Here is a 17,236-nt window from a genome sequence, read left to right as displayed (position 1 = left end):
AATGGGTGGCTCAGTTGGTTAAGCGACTGCCTTCGGCTCAGGTCATGATCCTGGAGTCCCTGGATCGAGTCCCGCATCAGGCTCCCTGCTCACCAGGGAGTCTGCTTCTCCCTCTGACCCTCTCCCCTCTCATGTGCTTGCTCTCTCTCATTCTCTCTCTCTCAAATAAATAAATAAATAATCTTTAAAAAAAAAAAAAAGAAAACATTTATCAGGTTGCCTGGGTGGCTCAGTTGGTTGAGCGTTCAACTCTTGGTTTTGGCTCAGGTCAAGATCTCATGGGTCATGATCTCATGGGTTGTGAGATAGAGTCCCATGGGCTCTGCGCTCAGCAGGGAGTCTGCTTGACGATTCTCTCCCTCTGCCCCTCCCCCCACTGAAGCACATGCTCTCTCTCTGTAAAATAAATAAATAAATCTTCAGGGCGAAAAAAGAAGGGGCACCTGGGTGGCTCAGTCGTTAAATGTCTGCCTTCAGCTCAGGTCATAATCCCAGGGTCCTGGGATCGGGCCCCGCGTGGGACTCCCTGCTCAGCGGGGAGCCTGCTTCTCTCTCCCACTCCCCCTGCTGTGTTCCCTCTCTCTCTGTCTTTCTCTCTGGCAAATAAATAAATAAATAAAATCTTTAAAAAAATTAATTAAAAAAATTAAAAAAAAAAAGTTTATCAACCCCAACACTAAATTTATGAAAGTCTTTATATATTCATTTCTGTCTTTTTCTCTGAATTTTTCTTTTTTTGTGAATTTATATCTTTCCCTCTTTTTCTTTTAATCTCTCCTATTTCCCACTCTATTCAATGTCCTATTTTGTCTGTTCTTCCTATTTATATTTATTTAATGGACATTGGGGTTAATTGTTCTTAATTTTAAGATGGATGGGCCCAAAGAATGGGAGAAAATGTATGCAAATCGGAGCACCTGGGTGGCTCAGTTGGTTAAGTGTCTGCCTTCGGCTCAGGTCATGATCCCAGGGTCCTGGAATCGAGCCCCGCATCCGGGCTCCCTGCTTGGCGGGAAGCCTGCTTCTCCCTCTCCCACTCCCCCTGCTTGTGTTCCCTCTCTCTCTGTCTCTCTCTCTGTCAAATAAATAAAAAAAAATCTTTAAAAAAAAAAAAGAGTCGGTCAATTAACTGACTGTGCCACCCAGGCACCCCCTGATCATACCTATATTTAGAATGATTTCCTATCTTGGGCACCTGGATGGCTCAGTCGTTAAGCGACTGCCTTTGGCTCAGGTCATGATCCCGGAGTCCCAGGATTGAGACCAGCATCAGGATCCCCACTCAGTCAGGAGTCGGCTTCTCCTTCTGACCCTCCCCCATCTTGTGCTCATTCTCTCTCTCACACACAAATAAATAAATAAAATCTTAAAAAAAAAAAAAAAAAGGGAATGATTTCCTGGCTTCAATACGGAGAACTGATATGAAAAGAAAAGACTGGAGGTCAAAAGATCTGTTAGGAAGCTACTACAATAATCCAGGATAGAAACAATGATGAATTGAACTAGAAGGCTGGGGATAAAGTAGAAAGATTCAAGGTTTTTTTTTTTAAGATTTTATTTATTTATTTTGGCGGGGGAGGAAGTGCACTTGCACACAAGAGTGGGGGGAGGGGCAGAGAGACAGGGAGAGAGAGAGAATGTCAAGCAGACTCTGCGCTGAGCATGGAGCTCGACATGGGACTAGATCTCACAACCCTGAGATCATGACCTGAGCCAAAATCAAGAGTTGGATGCATAACCAACTGAGCCACCAAGGCACCCTGAAAGATTCAAGTATTTTAGACAGACAGAGATAATATGATTTAACAATGGATTGGAAATGCAAAGAGAAGGGCGCCTGGGTGGCTCAGTCGTTGAGCGTCTGCCTTCAGCTCAGGTCATGGTCCCAGGGTCCTGGGATCGAGCCCCACATTGGGCTCCCTGCTCGGGGGGAAGCCTGCTTCTCCCTCTCCCACTCCCCCTGCTTGTGTTTCCTCTCTCGCTGTGTCTCTCTCTGTCAAATAAATAAAAAAATCTTAAAAAAAAAAAAAAAAAAGGAAATGCAAAGAGAAGAAGGAATCAAGAATGACTTATCGATTTTTGGTTTGGTCATTCTGTGGATGGCAGTTATTTACCATGATAGAAATAGAAAGAGTAGCCTATTCTGTGTGTATGTGAAGGGTGGGCCAGGTGGAGGGGGTGTTAAGAATACTGAGTTAAGTTTGGGACATATGGAATTAGTGAAAATATCAAGTCAGCAAATGGATATATGCCTGAAGTTGGTGGGGGCAGGGAGCACTCATTCATTCAGCAAAGATTTACTGAGTGCTTCCTAGGTAGCTAAACTGTGATCTTTGCATGGGATACAATGATGAACAAAACAAAGCCAGTCTCTGCCTCTGTGGAGCTTACAGTCTATGGAACATATAATAAACACCTCAAAAATTACAAATTATCCAAGTGTTATTAAGGAAACAAGAAGGTTTCTAGGACAGGGGCACCTTGGTGGCTCTTGATTTCAGCTCAGGTCACGATCTCAGGTCCTGGGATGGAGCCCTGATTCAGGCTCACTGGTCTGCTTCTTTCCTTCTCCCTCTTTGTCTGCCCCTCCCTCCACTCTCACGCTCTCTCTCCCTCTCTCCCTAAAATAAATAAATAAATCTTAAAAAAAAAAAGGTCTCTAGGACAGAGAATAAAGGGGAGGTACCCATTTTAAATACAGCAGTCAGAGAAGGCTCCATTTAAGCTGAGATCTTTACTGGACATAATAGAATTGGAAGTGATCCCTATGTCGATGATAACTGAAGCATGGGAGTGAATGAGATTATCCATGGAGAGTGTAAGTGTCTAGTATAGAACCTGAGAAATATAACTATTCAAGAGATGGACAGAGGAAGATAAATACAAAAGAGAGAAAGAAGTTGGTTACAATAGCCAAAGAAAGAATATTTTAAGGGGGAGAGAGTGGGCCTAGACTGCTGCTAAGAAATCAAGTACAGTAACAACAACAAAAAAGTATCCATTGGGTTTGATAACAAGGAAGCTGTTAATATCCTTAGCAAGAGCAATTTCAGTGACATAGTCTAAATGAAGCCAGACTGCAGAGGGTCTGGGAGGTGAAGAAGTGGACAGAATGTAGACACATACCTACCAATGCAATCCAATGTGTTTCTCTTTCTCAAGACTCTCCACAATATGCTTTTGTGAGTGTCATCAATAATCCTCAGGTTGCCAAATCCAGTCCTCCCTCCTTTGCCCTCATCTTCATGTCTCAACAGCATTTGACCCAGCCGGTCATTTCTTCCTTCCTGAAACATTTCCCTTTCTTAGTTTCTGTGATACCATACTCTCCTTGCTTCCACTCACTCACTGCTACTCTTTGCTAACTTCTCTTCCTCCTCTACCTGATCATTAAATGTTGAAGGGGCTCCTTCCCTGGGTGATCTCATCCAGTCCCAAGGCTTTAAAAACAATTTATATCCTAATGAGTTCCATATTTATATCTCTATCCTTGACCTGTGTCCTGAGCTTCAGAATAGTAACTTTATCCACCTTTGTGATTTCTCCTCCTGGAGCCCTAACAAGCATCTGTAACCTAATACATCCAAAATGGTATTTTCCCTCAAAAGGTCTTTTCAGCCTTGGTAAAGAGTATAATCATCCTGGGGCGCCTGGGTGGCTCAGTCGTTAAGCGTCTGCTTTCGGCTCAGGTCATGATCCCAGGGTCCTGGGATCGAGCCCCGCATCGGGCTCCTGGCTCAGCGGGAGACCTGCTTCTCCCTCTCCCACTCCTCCTGCTTGTGTTCCCTCTCTCGCTGTCTCTCTACCTGTCAGATAAATAAATAAAATCTTTAAAAAAAAAAAAAGAGTATAATCATCCCATAAATTTGTCTTGTTTTGCTCAAGACAAAAACCCAAATGTCTTCCTCAAATCCTTTCTCTTTCTCATCTTCCACATTCAAATCAACAACGGTTCTACCAGTTCTTCCTAGAAAACATCTCAGATTTGATTACCCCTCTCCATTTCTATTGCTACCATTTTAGCTCAAGAAGTCTTACTTAGATTTCTCCCATAGCCCCTTACGTGGTCTCCCTGCTTCTACTCTTAACTTCTCTACGGTCCATTCTCCACTCAGCAGCCAGATTCCCTTTTAAAATTATATATCAGATAATGCCATTTCTGTGCTTAAAACCCTTCAATGGTGTCCACTGTCACTTAGAAGAAAATCTAAATTCCTTACCATGGCCTACAAGTCCCTATATATAGGTTCAAGCCTCTCTCTCTGACCTCACCTTGAACCATTTCCACCTCCCTCCCAGCCTTAATGTGCATTCATTCATTTAACAAACATTTCTTATTCACTTAATTTGTGCCAGGTACCTCATTAGCCATTGGGCAATACAAAGTTGATACCTGCCTTTCAAAAGTTTCGGTTAAGTGAGAGAAACAGACATAAGAACAAATAAATTAAAACACTTTTGCAGAGGTAAGAAAGAGCAAGGGTTATAGGATTACAAAGGACAGTGCAAAAATCTGCCTACAGGAATCAGGGAAGGCTTTACTGAAAAAGGAACAATTACTGGATGCATTTGAAAGATGACTAGTTATGGATAAGGGTGCAGTCTATGACCTGGGATTAGAAGAAAGCTTACAGGTCTATAGGAGGCTCTCTAATCCCCAAAGATACTTAGATAGTTTTATCTAGAGGTGAGTAAAGATTTCAAAACAGGAAGTTTTAACTATTGGCCATGGAGTAGTACAGCAGAAAAATGCCCTTGGCAGGTCATTACAGAGATCTGGGATGATTAAAACACAAGTGGATATTTAGATCAATATGCCATTCAATCATTTAATAATTTTTGAGTGTCTATTACATATTAAGAACTATCCAAAGAGCTGGGTATATAACAACAAACAAAACCTACCAAATCTCTGAATTTATGGAGCCTACATTCCAGTGCAGGATTCAGACAATAAATAAGTATATAATGTTAGAGAGAAGAGCTATGATGAAAAATAAAGCAGGGTAAGAATTAGACAGTGCTGGGGCTACCATTTGATATATGAGAGTCAGTAAAGGTCTGACTGAGAAAGAAAAATCTGAGCCGAGGCCTGAATGAGGCAATCTAGATATTATTTGGATCAGTTTTTCAACTTCACAGACTAGGAAAACACATTTTCAGACATTGCTGACTTCACCAAATTGGCCCTTCACTAAAGTGATGATTAACTGACACTTTCCATTTATTTTATCTTGATTATTTGACCATGTGTAATTGGTCTCTTGATTAGGCAGGTTAGAATTCAGACTACATATAATTTCTCTACTGATCATTAGCTAATCCTGAGTTTAGTTATTAACCAAAAGTCTGCTCTTTCTCTTGCTCATGTGACCTTGTTTACATTTCTCCTTGAGTCTCAGCTAGATTTTATCTCCCTATAATGTTAAATAATATCTCAAATATGATGGCTCACCCAAGCAACTAAAAGCAGAATGCAGTGAAAGCTTTAATTCCCCTTCCTCTATTTCCAGAGTTAGGATTGAAGGGTGAGACACCAACAAAAAATTAAATCTACTATCTTCAGCCAGAACATGACAAAGGATCATCTTCACATTAAGGAAAGGACTACTCTTCTAAGAATGAGAAGTAAGAGTACAGAAGAAAAAACAGTGATAAAATTTCTCAAGAAACACGCCAAGATAGAAATCCCATTAAGCTATAAAATAATCTCAGTGGAGAACTGGAGAGTGGAAGGAGAAAACCAAAGTTTTTACAATTTGGGAACTCTCAAATGGTTATTCTGTCTTCTTTCCACTTCCTACCACATTCCTATTGATCTTGACCAAGTCAACGGTATGCAAATATATGATGCATCAGGAAAGAAAAATATTTTCTGAAATTCAGGCAACCAATTCTAAACACGAAAATAATTAAATATATATGCATTACTAAAAAAGGTTACTGAAAAATGAGAATGGGGGACAAGAAATTCCATCTTGAACATAGGTCTTTAAGCAAAATTTGAGAGCTAGCCCACTAAATCCACTGACTACAGGGTCAGGCCTATATATCCAAAGCAATTTTTAGAAGATTCATTAGACTGCACAGAAAGATGATAAAGCTCCTAGGACCTTCTTTATTCTTTTTTGGGGGTGGGGGGGAGGACCTGAGGGAGAGGGAGAGAGAGAATGTTAAACAGGCTCCATGCCCAGTGTGGAGCCAGATGTGAGGCTTGATCTTACAATCCTGAGATCATGAGCTGAGCCATTATCGAGAGTCAGACACTTAACCAACTGAGCCACCCAGGTATCCCTAGAGCCTTCTTTATTCTTAAAAATTACTTAATAGAACCAAGAAGTATAAGGCAAGATATCAGCTACATAGTGGTTTTTACAGTCTATCACAGGTTTTGGGTCAGTAAAAAAGTTAACTGTTGAGATTTGTATCATTAGGGAAGAAAGCAAATGAACAGTCAATTCTCTCCATTGTGTACAAATACAAAAATACTGTGTACAAATAAATCAAAGAGAATCTTTGATTTAAAAAAAATAAGATGCAATTAGAATTTGCCTGGTGAATCCGATTTTCTTCATTTTTGTTCCTCATACCTGAGAGATGTGACTAAAATACTGCAAAGCTGTCTCCACAGGGCTTTTGAAGTATATCTTCTCCTGAGGTTTCAGCTATGAAGAGATTAAGACAAACATTGAGCATATCCACAATGGAATGAAATAAGATACTGACAAATATGGCAAAGGCTGTATCACTCTTTCTAAAGCATCTGGTGTTATTCCACTATGAGAAGTATGAGGAAGCTCACCACTGTCCTAGGAGATGTCAATTTTATGTTCTAATCCTCCTTACCTCATGCTTCTATAGCAGCCTCCACAAATAATTCTATCTGTTGTTTAACCCCTTCCCCCTTTTTTACAATTGCTATCTGTGAGTTTTGTTTCTTTTCTTTCTTTTTTTTAAATTTCAGTGCTTAGTCACTCATTAACTGTACTCCTTGTATACTTCCTACAGACCAGGAATGGGATAAGATGGTTTGTGGCAGGGGGAGAAAAACTTACATTATTAGAAAGAGCCAGATGTTTGCAGGCAGTTCCACAAACAGCACATTTTTCTAGGGGGAAAGAGAAAAAAAGTTTGGTTCTTATGGGCAAGAGATAAGATCTTCCTAAAGTACATGGTAACAGTCAAGTAGGCTAGCAAGAAACAGGTTCTTACTGAATTTAGGATATTTTTGTACTATAAAAGGACATCATCTTGAGCTCTGTTCTCAAAATCAGTATTTCCAAACTTGTATGTTGATGACAAGTACGGCTTTCACACTGTAGATCTACCCATCTCCTCTTTTTTTAAAAAAGATTTATTATCTATTTTGAGAGAGAGAGAGTGTGCACACGTTGGGGGAGGGGCAGAGGGAGGGAGAGAGAGAGAGAGAGAGAGAGGGAGACAGACTCTTCAGCAGACTGCCCACTGACCTGGGAGCCCAACATGGGGCTTGATCCCAAGACCCTGAGACCATAACCCAAGCCAACACTTAATTGACTGAGCCACCCAGGCGTCCCTACCCATCCCCTCTTTATGAATTCCCAGTTTTCTTCTGCAGATGAGGGGGCAGCAAAAGTACTAGAGTAAACTTATGACAGTACTAGGAAGAACACAAGAGTACCAATGGTTTCAACTGTAGGTTGCTCTTTTTTTTCCCCATCTACCTGACAGTAGGCACACTGTAGATACTATAAGAAACTCCCCAATTATTCCTGCCCTGTTCTCACTTTGTTAATATTCCTGGAACTTGCTTTGAAGCTCTCCTGCTCTCATTCTCTAATTAACCCAATCTGAAAGATGTAAAAATTAAAATTCCTAATCTTTCTCTAAATTTTAGTAGTGGTGCTGGTTATTGATTAAGATAAATGCCACATCAAGAGAAAACATCACATGACATAGGCTTCACTGAGACAAACCTCTCCAAGGTGAGCTGCTGTTACCATAGTAAACAGTTTTGTTACTTTAGCAGGTAAGTTAAAAGGGTCACGAGATCCATATAAAGAAAAAAAGCTTCTCCAGAGGCTAGTAACCTCCCTCTTCTTTCCTTGAGGACTAAAGGTTTTTCCTAGTCTTCCCTCCATATTATTGCCAGATTGAGCTAGCAAGTACAAAATGCAAAACAAAGAAACTTCCCCAGCTCTCTATCACCTGCAGTTGATAAAGTTCAAGCTCTTCAGTCTTGTATATAGAACTTTCCATCATCTGGCCATTGCCTACCTCTCTAGTCTCATCTCTTAACCATTTCTTACTTTATTCTCTATGCTTTACCAATCCTAATGGTGTGTAGCCCCCTGCATTATGGGTTTATAAGGGTTTATAATGTGGTATGCCTTTATACATACTGTTCTCTTAAACTAGAATGATCTTCCCTGCCTTATCCACTTGGCAACTCCAGTTTATTATTCAAAACTCTACTGAAGCAACAGCTCTTCTATGAAATCTTTCCCTGATCAAAGCACCCTATCCTAAGTCCCTCTTCTGGGCTATTTCTATACCTTGTATGCATTTTAGCATGAAAAAAAAAAACCTTAAATTCAAGTCTCATTTCTAAGACTTAATAGCTGCAAGAAGTTGGTCAAATCACTTATCCTATCTGAACTATTCCTCATTTGTAAATGGGTCTACTAATAACTACCTCCTGGGACTGTGGTAAGGATACATAAAATTCATACATGTGGAAAATACTTTTTATTTTTTTTTAAAGATTTCTTTCTTTATTTTAGAGAGAGAGAGAACACGAGCGGGGACAGGGGCAGAGGGAGAAGGAGAGGGAGACAAGCAGATTTCCCGCTGAGCAGGGAGCCCAATTTGGGGCTCAATCCCAGGACCCTGAGATCATGACCTAAGCCGAAATCAAGAGTTGAACGCTCAACCGACTGAGCTATCCAGGCGCCCCTGGAAAATGCTTTTTATTTTATTTTTTTAATATTTTATTTATTTATTTGAGAGAGAGGGAGAGAGAGAGAGAACACCAGTGGGGTGAGGGGCAGACGGAGAAGCAGACTCCCCGCAAAGCAGGGAGCCCGACATGGGGCTTGATCCTGGGACTCCGGGATTATGACCTGAGCTGAAGGCAGATGCCTAACTGACTGAGCCACCCAGGCTCCCTGGAAAATACTTTTTAAATTGCAAATGTATCACTACCACCACCACCACCATTATCATCTTCATCATCATCATCATTTCTAATCAAATTGATTTCACAGGCTAGACCACTTCCCATCAGAAATGACTCTTGTTATCAACCAAATTTTCCCCAATTCCTATTCATTACACTTATTTTTTTCTCTATTCTCTAATTAGTCCGATAACCTTGTGGCTTTCCCTGTCACAGGTCTCAAAACACTGACAAGTACTTTTGGTGTTCAAGTAGTAGATATTCCATTTGCTAAATTATTCTTTATTAATGGGTGCCTCAAATTTCCATAATCAACGGCTTCCTACTGTATCCATACTAACTTTGGCCCAATATGTGATTTTTATCCCAAGTCACACAGAGAAATGGCTAATCATTATTTCTAGATTAAAAACATTTTTGCCTGAATCTGAAAACAGTTAAGGCACTCACCCAGAGTCACACACTTTTTACAGAAAATATGGCCACAGCTGGTGACAAAGAAATGGTCCCCCTCTTTTCGGAAACACTGGTTGCAGTGAAACCAATCCATTCTGGAACAGACAAAGAGAAAGAGGAAAAATAACCTGGAGCATAATATAATTATAGCTGTTCCAAAATCTATGTAACAATGTTTGCTTAGCTTCTGTTATCTTTTGGGGATATAGGCACTATTATTGTGGGTATTCCAGTTGGTTATACAGAAGTACATACACCTCTGAAGTGAAAAAAAGCAGACCACAAACTATGTTATACCATTTTTAAAGAAGAAAAAATACATATATATTTAGAAAAGTAATGGGACAATGAGATTTTTTTTTTGAATGGTGAGATGATGTGTGTGTGTGTGTGTGTGTGTGTGTGTGTGTGACCTTTACATTTTTTATTGTTTTCCAAGTTTTCTGGATTAATTCATGTACTAATTTGTAATCAGAAAAAAAAATCTTAAAAAAAAAACAAACCCATCCATTTCTTTCCTAATAGTTCCCTGTGATACAGTGAGGTGGAGCAAGGAGGAAATAGTGGACCAAATAATAGATCTCATATTAGCCACTCGGGACATATTTTATCTAAGGGAAACATGGTTTGTGAATGATAATGTTGCCTCAGCTTGTACACTTTCCCTTCTACTCTACAGACACTCAGAATCATAGATCTGGAAAGGGCTTCAAAAATCATTTAACATTTTGTCCAATCCCATCATTTTTCAAAAGATATACCAGATGCTCACTGAAATTCAATGACTTGTCCGAAGTTCCATCTTTAGTTAACATCAGCTCTAGGATTAGAACTCAAGTCTTCTTACTCCCTGTGTCAGGCTCTTGCTACCACATCAAGTAAGGCTTTGTGTTAGAGATGGCAACCATACATCCTGTATTTTCTGCCAATACTAATCCCATCCATATAATTGGTGAGATACATAATTATGTAAATGTGACTTTGTAAGATTTTTAAATGAAGAAATTGACATAATAAAAAAACTCACGTTTTAACACATTAAAAAAACGTAAGTGAGCTGAAACATATTGAGCTGTAATTAGTTCATACATATAATGAATTCACGTTTCGTTCCATGAATATGTTATTTAAGAATATAATATCTATTAGTTTGATTTCCTTGAAAATTACATTAGGAAAATAACCCAAACAGAAGGTAATATTTTCTTCTCCACCTAAGTCTTTTCTTTAAAAAGAGTTTTTAAGTAGCTTATGGAGAGGTTCACTAAAAGAATGATGGCTAGTTTGCACCACACTTTAACATTTTTGTCACAAAAAAGATTCACAATAAAAACTTGCTGAATAATCAGTTCAATGCAAAGGCATTATACACGGCCATGAGCTTTAGATTTCGATTTATTGCTCACAATACACTAACTTCTACCAGGAGGTGAGTCTGAAGAACTACTGAAAAGGCCCCACTATATATACCCTGCTTTGTATAAGGGCAGCGACAACAGTGTTAATCAAATGAGTTGTCCACAGGAAACCCCTTACAAGAAGGGCAGTTAAGGGCTTGTGAGGGCAAGACTTGCGGGACTTCTAGAGGTGATGGCGATTTAGCAGTCTCATGACCAGTAGTTCTTTTCTAGCTACATTCTCTACCCGCTTGGCCGCCACGATCTCAGAGGCCCTGGGATCTCACCGAAATCATCCAGTTCTCCTCACGAAGAGCTGCAAATGGCGGGAAAATACACAGCAAGAAGAGCACCAGCCAGAGGTAAGAGGCTGGGAGTGGCCGCGACGGCTCGTGAGAGGCGTGGGCGGGGCTCGAGCTGGGGGCTGAATGGGCGGGGCCTGGGGCGTGCGTGAGGCGTGGGCGGAGCCCACGGCCGCGTACTGAGCGGGAAAGTTGGGCGCGCGGGAGCTGGCGAGAGGCAAGGGTGCCCCTACTTGGTAGTTGAGGAAAATTTATCCCGTTTAAGAATGGGAACAAATGAGGCATATGGCCTAAATGCCATACAAGTTACTGTGGAAACAAGGTAAGAGTAAACCTAATAATGTTCCTATAGATAATAACACACTAGAAAAATGTGGTCACAGAGCAGATGAAAATTTCAACCAAACATTTTTTAGTGAGGTAAAATAATGGATGTTTTGAAAGAATAGCATAAATCAGAAAAAAAGCTAAAAAGTGATATGGATAGAGAACATATTAAATAAGAACCAACAAATCTCAGGAAAAAAATTTATAACTTTTTTCAGAAATAAAAGAATGAGAAAGCACAATTAATGGCTGAAAGGAGAATAGTTTTTCTTTAAAAAAAAGGTAAAATGTTTTAAGAGAAAGTGATAGATACAGAAAACAAGCAAAAGAGATTTTACACTCACACACACACACACACACACATTTATTCCTCCAAGGAAAACCAGAGAGCAATGTATTGGAACAAACATTTAAAACAAAATTTGGAACAAATTTTCCTGAAATAAAATAAGACTTAAGTCTACATATCTAAAGGGCATACCGTATATAGGAGAAAACTGACCCAGAACAGTCAAAACCAAAACATTTTTTTAAAAGATTTTATTTATTTGAGAGAGAGAGAGCATGAGAGAGAGAGAGATCACGAGCTGGGGGAGGGGTAGAGGGAGAAGCAAGCTCCCCGCTGGGCAGGGAGCAGGACATGAGACTCCATCCCAGGACCCTGGGGTCATGACCTGAACCGAAGGCAGATGCTTAACCAGCTGAGCCACCCAGACGCCCAAGACCAAAACATTTTCTAATAAAATGATTGGTCTTAAAGAAAGACCCCTATGAACATACAGACAAAAAGTACTAGTCTCTTATAAGGGGAAGAAAAGTATATTGACATCAGACTTCTTTCTCTACAGCAGCACTTTATTCTAGAAGCAATGAGGCAGCATTTTCAAGATTTTCACAAAGAAAATATGATCCAAGAACTTTGTTTCTCCTTACATTGTGTTCAAGTATAAAGACTGCTGACAAAAAATGTGAACATGAGCTTTCCACTAAGCAGTGGTTCTCAAACTTTTTGGCCTCAGAGCTCCTTTACCTTTTAAAAATTATTGAAGACCCTCTTCCCAAAAAACCTTTGTTTATGTGGATTGTATCTATCAGTATTAATGGTATTGGCGATTCAAACCAAGACATTTAAAAAGTATTTATTAATTCATTTGAAAACAATAATAATAAGCCCATTAAGTAGTAATATAACCTATGAAAAAGTTATATTTTCCAAAATAAAAACTAGTGAGAAGAGTGGCATTGTTTTACAGTTTTATGATCTCTTACTATCTAACTTTATAGAAAGCAGCTGGGCTTGTGCATCTGCTTCTACATCCATTCTGTTGCAATATGTTGTTTTGGTTGAAATGTGTGAAGAAGATCTGGGCTCACACAAAAATTTAATTAGAAGAGGCAATAGTATTTTAATAGCCTATTCAGGTAATTGTGAAAATTTTTCTTTGACACTCCACCAAGGTTCAAGTGGGAGTTTGTTAAAAGCTAGTTGTGATGTGGGATCTAACACCCTATTAATGAATGTGTAACATCTTATGTTAAACCAAACCAGTCATTTAGAAAATATTGGTTCACTGAGTTATACACATTGACATATTTCATTATACAATAATAAATATTGACACATTTTATTATATAATTTTTAAAAATTATTTTTGTTAATATTACTACCTATTTCATTAGAAGAATCTTTGAATATTGGGAAGTTGTCAGGCTCACAGTTGCAGATACAAGTTTTCCAAAATTCTAATTTTTGTCTGAAAGCTTAAATTTTATCATTGGCAACAAATACTGTCACTGTTTTCCTTGAAGTGACAGCTCATTTTGTTTATTTTTGAGAAAATGTCTACCAAATACCTGTCAGAATAACTATAGTTTGTTAGTTGTTCTTTCAAGTAAAAATGGTGTTCCATAAAATAAGTGATTAGTTCAGCTCACAACTCAAACCATCACATAAATGGCTTTTCTAAATATAATCTTAATTCTACTCAAATATTCTGGGTCATAGAAAAAGGAGACTTTTAAAATTTTCTTATGATCAGGCTCCCTGCTCAGTGGGGAGTCTGCTTCTCTCTCTCAAATAAATAAATAAAATCTTTTAAAAAAATAAATACATTTTTTGTGAAATGAACTTAACATTGATAGCAAAAAATGAAAAAGATTGCATACACACATAAAACAACAGAACTGTCTTACTTGAGAATATGGATACAAAGATCTTTAAATAAGATATTAGCAAATAGAATCCAACAACACATTTTAAAAAGTATACATTATGACCAAGTGATGTTCATTACAGGAATGAAATAATGGTTCCATATTAGGAAATCCATGAATGTAATTTATAATAATATTTCTAATAAGAAATATCATGATCATCTCCACGGTTGCCATAATGCTGTAACATTTGTCATAATTCACATCCATTTCTGATTTAAAATCTCATTGAAGTAGAAATCAGTGGATGTTTCCTTAACATGATTAAAAAATGTGTGTGTGTGTATGTGCATGTGTGTGCATACATATGTGCACAAAAGCCAGAGTCTCTTTTTTTTTTTTTTAAGATTTTATTTATTTATTTGACAGAGAGAGACACAGCAAGAGAGGGAACACAAGCAGGGGGAGTGGGAGAGAGAGAAGCAGGCTTCCCGCTGAGCAGGGAGCCCGATGCGGGGCTCGATCCCAGGACCCTGGGATCATGACCTGAGCCGAAGGCAGACGCTTAACGACTGAGCCACCCAGGCGCCCCAAAAGCCGGAGTCTCTTATGGTTTGTCTCTCTCTCTCTGGTTTCATCTTGTTTCATTTTTTCCTCTCTTCCCCTATGATCCTCTGTTTTGTTTCTTAAATTCCACATATCAGTGAGATCATATGATAATTGTTTTTCTCTGATTGACTTATTTCACTTAGCCTGTAGTTCCATCCACGTCAATGCAAATGGCAAGATTTCATTTTTGATGGCTGTATAGTATTCCATTGTGTATATGTGTATAGATGTGTGTATACATATATATATATACCACATTTTCTTTATCCATTCATCTGTCGATGGACATCTGGGCTCTTTCCATAGTTTGGCTATTGTGGACATTGCTGCTCTAAACATTGGGGTGCAGGTGCCCCTTCAGATCACTACATCTGTAAATACCCAGTAGTACAATTGCTGGGTCATAGGGTAGCTCTATTTTCAACTTTTTGAAGAACCTCCATACTGTTTTCCAGAGTGGATGCACCAGCTTGCATTCCCACCAACAGTGTAGGAGGGTTCCCCTTTCTCCGCATCCTCGCCAACATATAGAAAAATTAACTCTGCTTAAATGACTGAGCCACCCAGGTGCCCCTCAATAGTTCTTTCATTTTTGTTGCTGACTAGTATTTCACTTTACTTCATTTCACATTTCACTTTATACTGAGCAGTATGTATATACTACAATTTGTTTATCCATTTATCTGTTGATGGACATTTGAGTTGTTTCCAGTTGGGAGCTATTACAAATAAAGCTGCTATAAATGTTCATGCACAAATCTTTGCACCTATGCTCTCTTTTCTTTGGGTAATTTCCTAGAAGCTGAATGGCTAGATCATGTAGTAGGTGTGGTAAGTATATGTTTAACTTTTGAAGAAACTGCCAAACTTCTCCAAAGAGGTTGTACCATTTTACATTCCCACCAGCAATGTATGAGAATTTCGGGTACTCCATGTTATTGCTAGCACTTAGTATGTTCAGTCTTTTTAATTTTAATGATTCTAATAGGTATGTAGTAGTACCTTATTGTGGTTTAATTTGTGCTTTCCTCATGACTAATAATGGGGAACATCTTTTCATGTGCTTATTTGCCATTTGTATATATATTTTTGGTGAAGTGTCCAAATCTTTTGCCCATTTTTAATTGTTTTTTTTTATTATTGATTTTGAGACTTCTTCATATATTCTGAAGAAACTCCTTCATCAGATATATGCCCAGTTTGTGGCTTGTCTTTTCAGTCTCTCTTAATAGTGGTTTTTGAAAAGTAGGTTTTAATTTTGATAAAGTCCAGTTTATCAATTTGTTCTTTTATGGAGCATTTTTTGGTGTCATATCTAAGATATCTTTGCCTAACCCAAGGTCACAAAAAGTTTCCCATGTTTTCTTCTAGAAATCTAAACTATATAGTTTTGAATTTATATTTAGGAATATGCCTCATTTCAAGTTAATTTTTCTATATGGTATGAGGTATGGATTAAAGTTCTTTCATGTGTATGTGTGTGTTGTTTTGTTTTTGTTTTCTGCATGTGGACATCCAGTTGTTCCAGAACCATCCATTGAAAAGATTATCTTTCTCAACTTAATTGCCTTTGTCAAAAAATCAGCTGTCTATACAAGAACAATTCCATTTATGATAGGACCAAAAATAATAAAATACTTGGGAATAAATTTAACCAAAGAGGTGCAAGACTTGTACATGGAAAACTACTTAACATTGTTGATAATTCTACCCAAAGCAATACACAAATTCAATACAATCCCTATCAAAATGCCAATGGTATTTTTTGCAGAAATTGAAAAGCCCATCCTAAAATTCATATGGAATTTCAAAGGATCCGGAATAACCAGAACAATCTTGAAAAAGAAGAAAGTTGGAGAACTCACATTTCCCAATTTCAAAACTTACTACAAAGGTAAGTGGTGCTGGCATAAGGGTAAACATATGGACCATGGAATAGAATTCAGAATCCAGAAATAAACCCTCACATCAGTGGTCAATTGATTTTCAACAAGGATGCTAAGACCATTCAATAGGGGGAAAGAATAATCTTTTCAGTAAATAGTGCTGGGAAAACTGGATATGCACATGAAAAAGAATAAAGTTGGACCCTTGCCTTATGCTATATACAAAAATTAACTAAAAATGGATCAAAGATCTAAATGTAATAGCAAAAACTATGAAACTCTTAGAAGAAAATATAAGGGAAAATCTTCATGGCCTTGGATTTGGTGGTGCTTTCTAAATATGACAAAAACACAAGCAACAAAAGAAAAAAATGAATAAATAGTACTTTATTAAAATTAACTTCTTTGTATCAAAGAACACTATCAAGAGAGCAAAAAGGCAATCCACAGAATGGGAGAAAATATTTGCAAATGATATATTTGATAAAGGTTTAATATCCAGAATATATAAAGAACTTCTACATCTCAACAACTAAAAGACAAACAACTCTGTTAAAAACAGAGCAGGGCCCCTGGGTCGCTCAACTGGTTAAGCATCCAACTCTTGATTTCAGCTCAGGTCACGACCTCGGGGTCACGAGATCAAGCCCCGCATTGGGCTCTGTGCTCAGTGTGGAATCTGCTTGGGATTCTCTCTCTCTCCCTCTGCCCCTCCCACACTCCCTCCACCGCTCGCTCACTCTCTCCCTAAATAAATAAATAAAGTCTTTAAAAAAAACAGCAAATGATTTAAATAGATATTTCTACAAAGAAAAGATACAGATGGCCAATAGACACATGAAAAAAATGCTCAATATCATTCCTCATTGTAGAAATGAAAATCAAAACCGCAATGAGATACCATTTCACTTCTATTAGGATGACTATAATTTTTTTTTTAAAGTGGTT

At 38.4% G+C, this 17,236-nt stretch overlaps 1 protein-coding gene across 4 annotated transcripts in view; it reads right to left on the bottom strand.

The window, feature by feature from the left end:
* RNF212B (ring finger protein 212B) overlaps positions 1–17,236 on the bottom strand; it is a 60,533-nt gene that overhangs the window by 24,917 nt on the left and 18,380 nt on the right. For all 4 annotated transcript variants that reach the window (XM_032404752.1, XM_032404754.1, XM_032404755.1 and 1 more), the window contains exons 2-4: positions 9,608–9,708; positions 7,056–7,108; positions 6,591–6,665 (exon numbers count right to left, since the gene is read on the bottom strand). In XM_032404752.1, the coding sequence (XP_032260643.1) occupies positions 6,591–6,665; positions 7,056–7,108; positions 9,608–9,707 (228 nt within the window). In that variant the 5' untranslated portion in view covers position 9,708. The remainder of the gene's footprint in view (positions 1–6,590; positions 6,666–7,055; positions 7,109–9,607; positions 9,709–17,236) is intronic.

The sequence above is a fragment of the Phoca vitulina genome, unplaced genomic scaffold, assembly GCF_004348235.1.
Source record: "Phoca vitulina isolate PV1807 unplaced genomic scaffold, GSC_HSeal_1.0 scaffold7, whole genome shotgun sequence".
Lineage (NCBI taxonomy): Eukaryota > Metazoa > Chordata > Mammalia > Carnivora > Phocidae > Phoca > Phoca vitulina.
The sequence above is the reverse complement of the archived record's forward strand: the minus strand, read 5'-3'. Positions and strand labels throughout refer to the sequence as shown.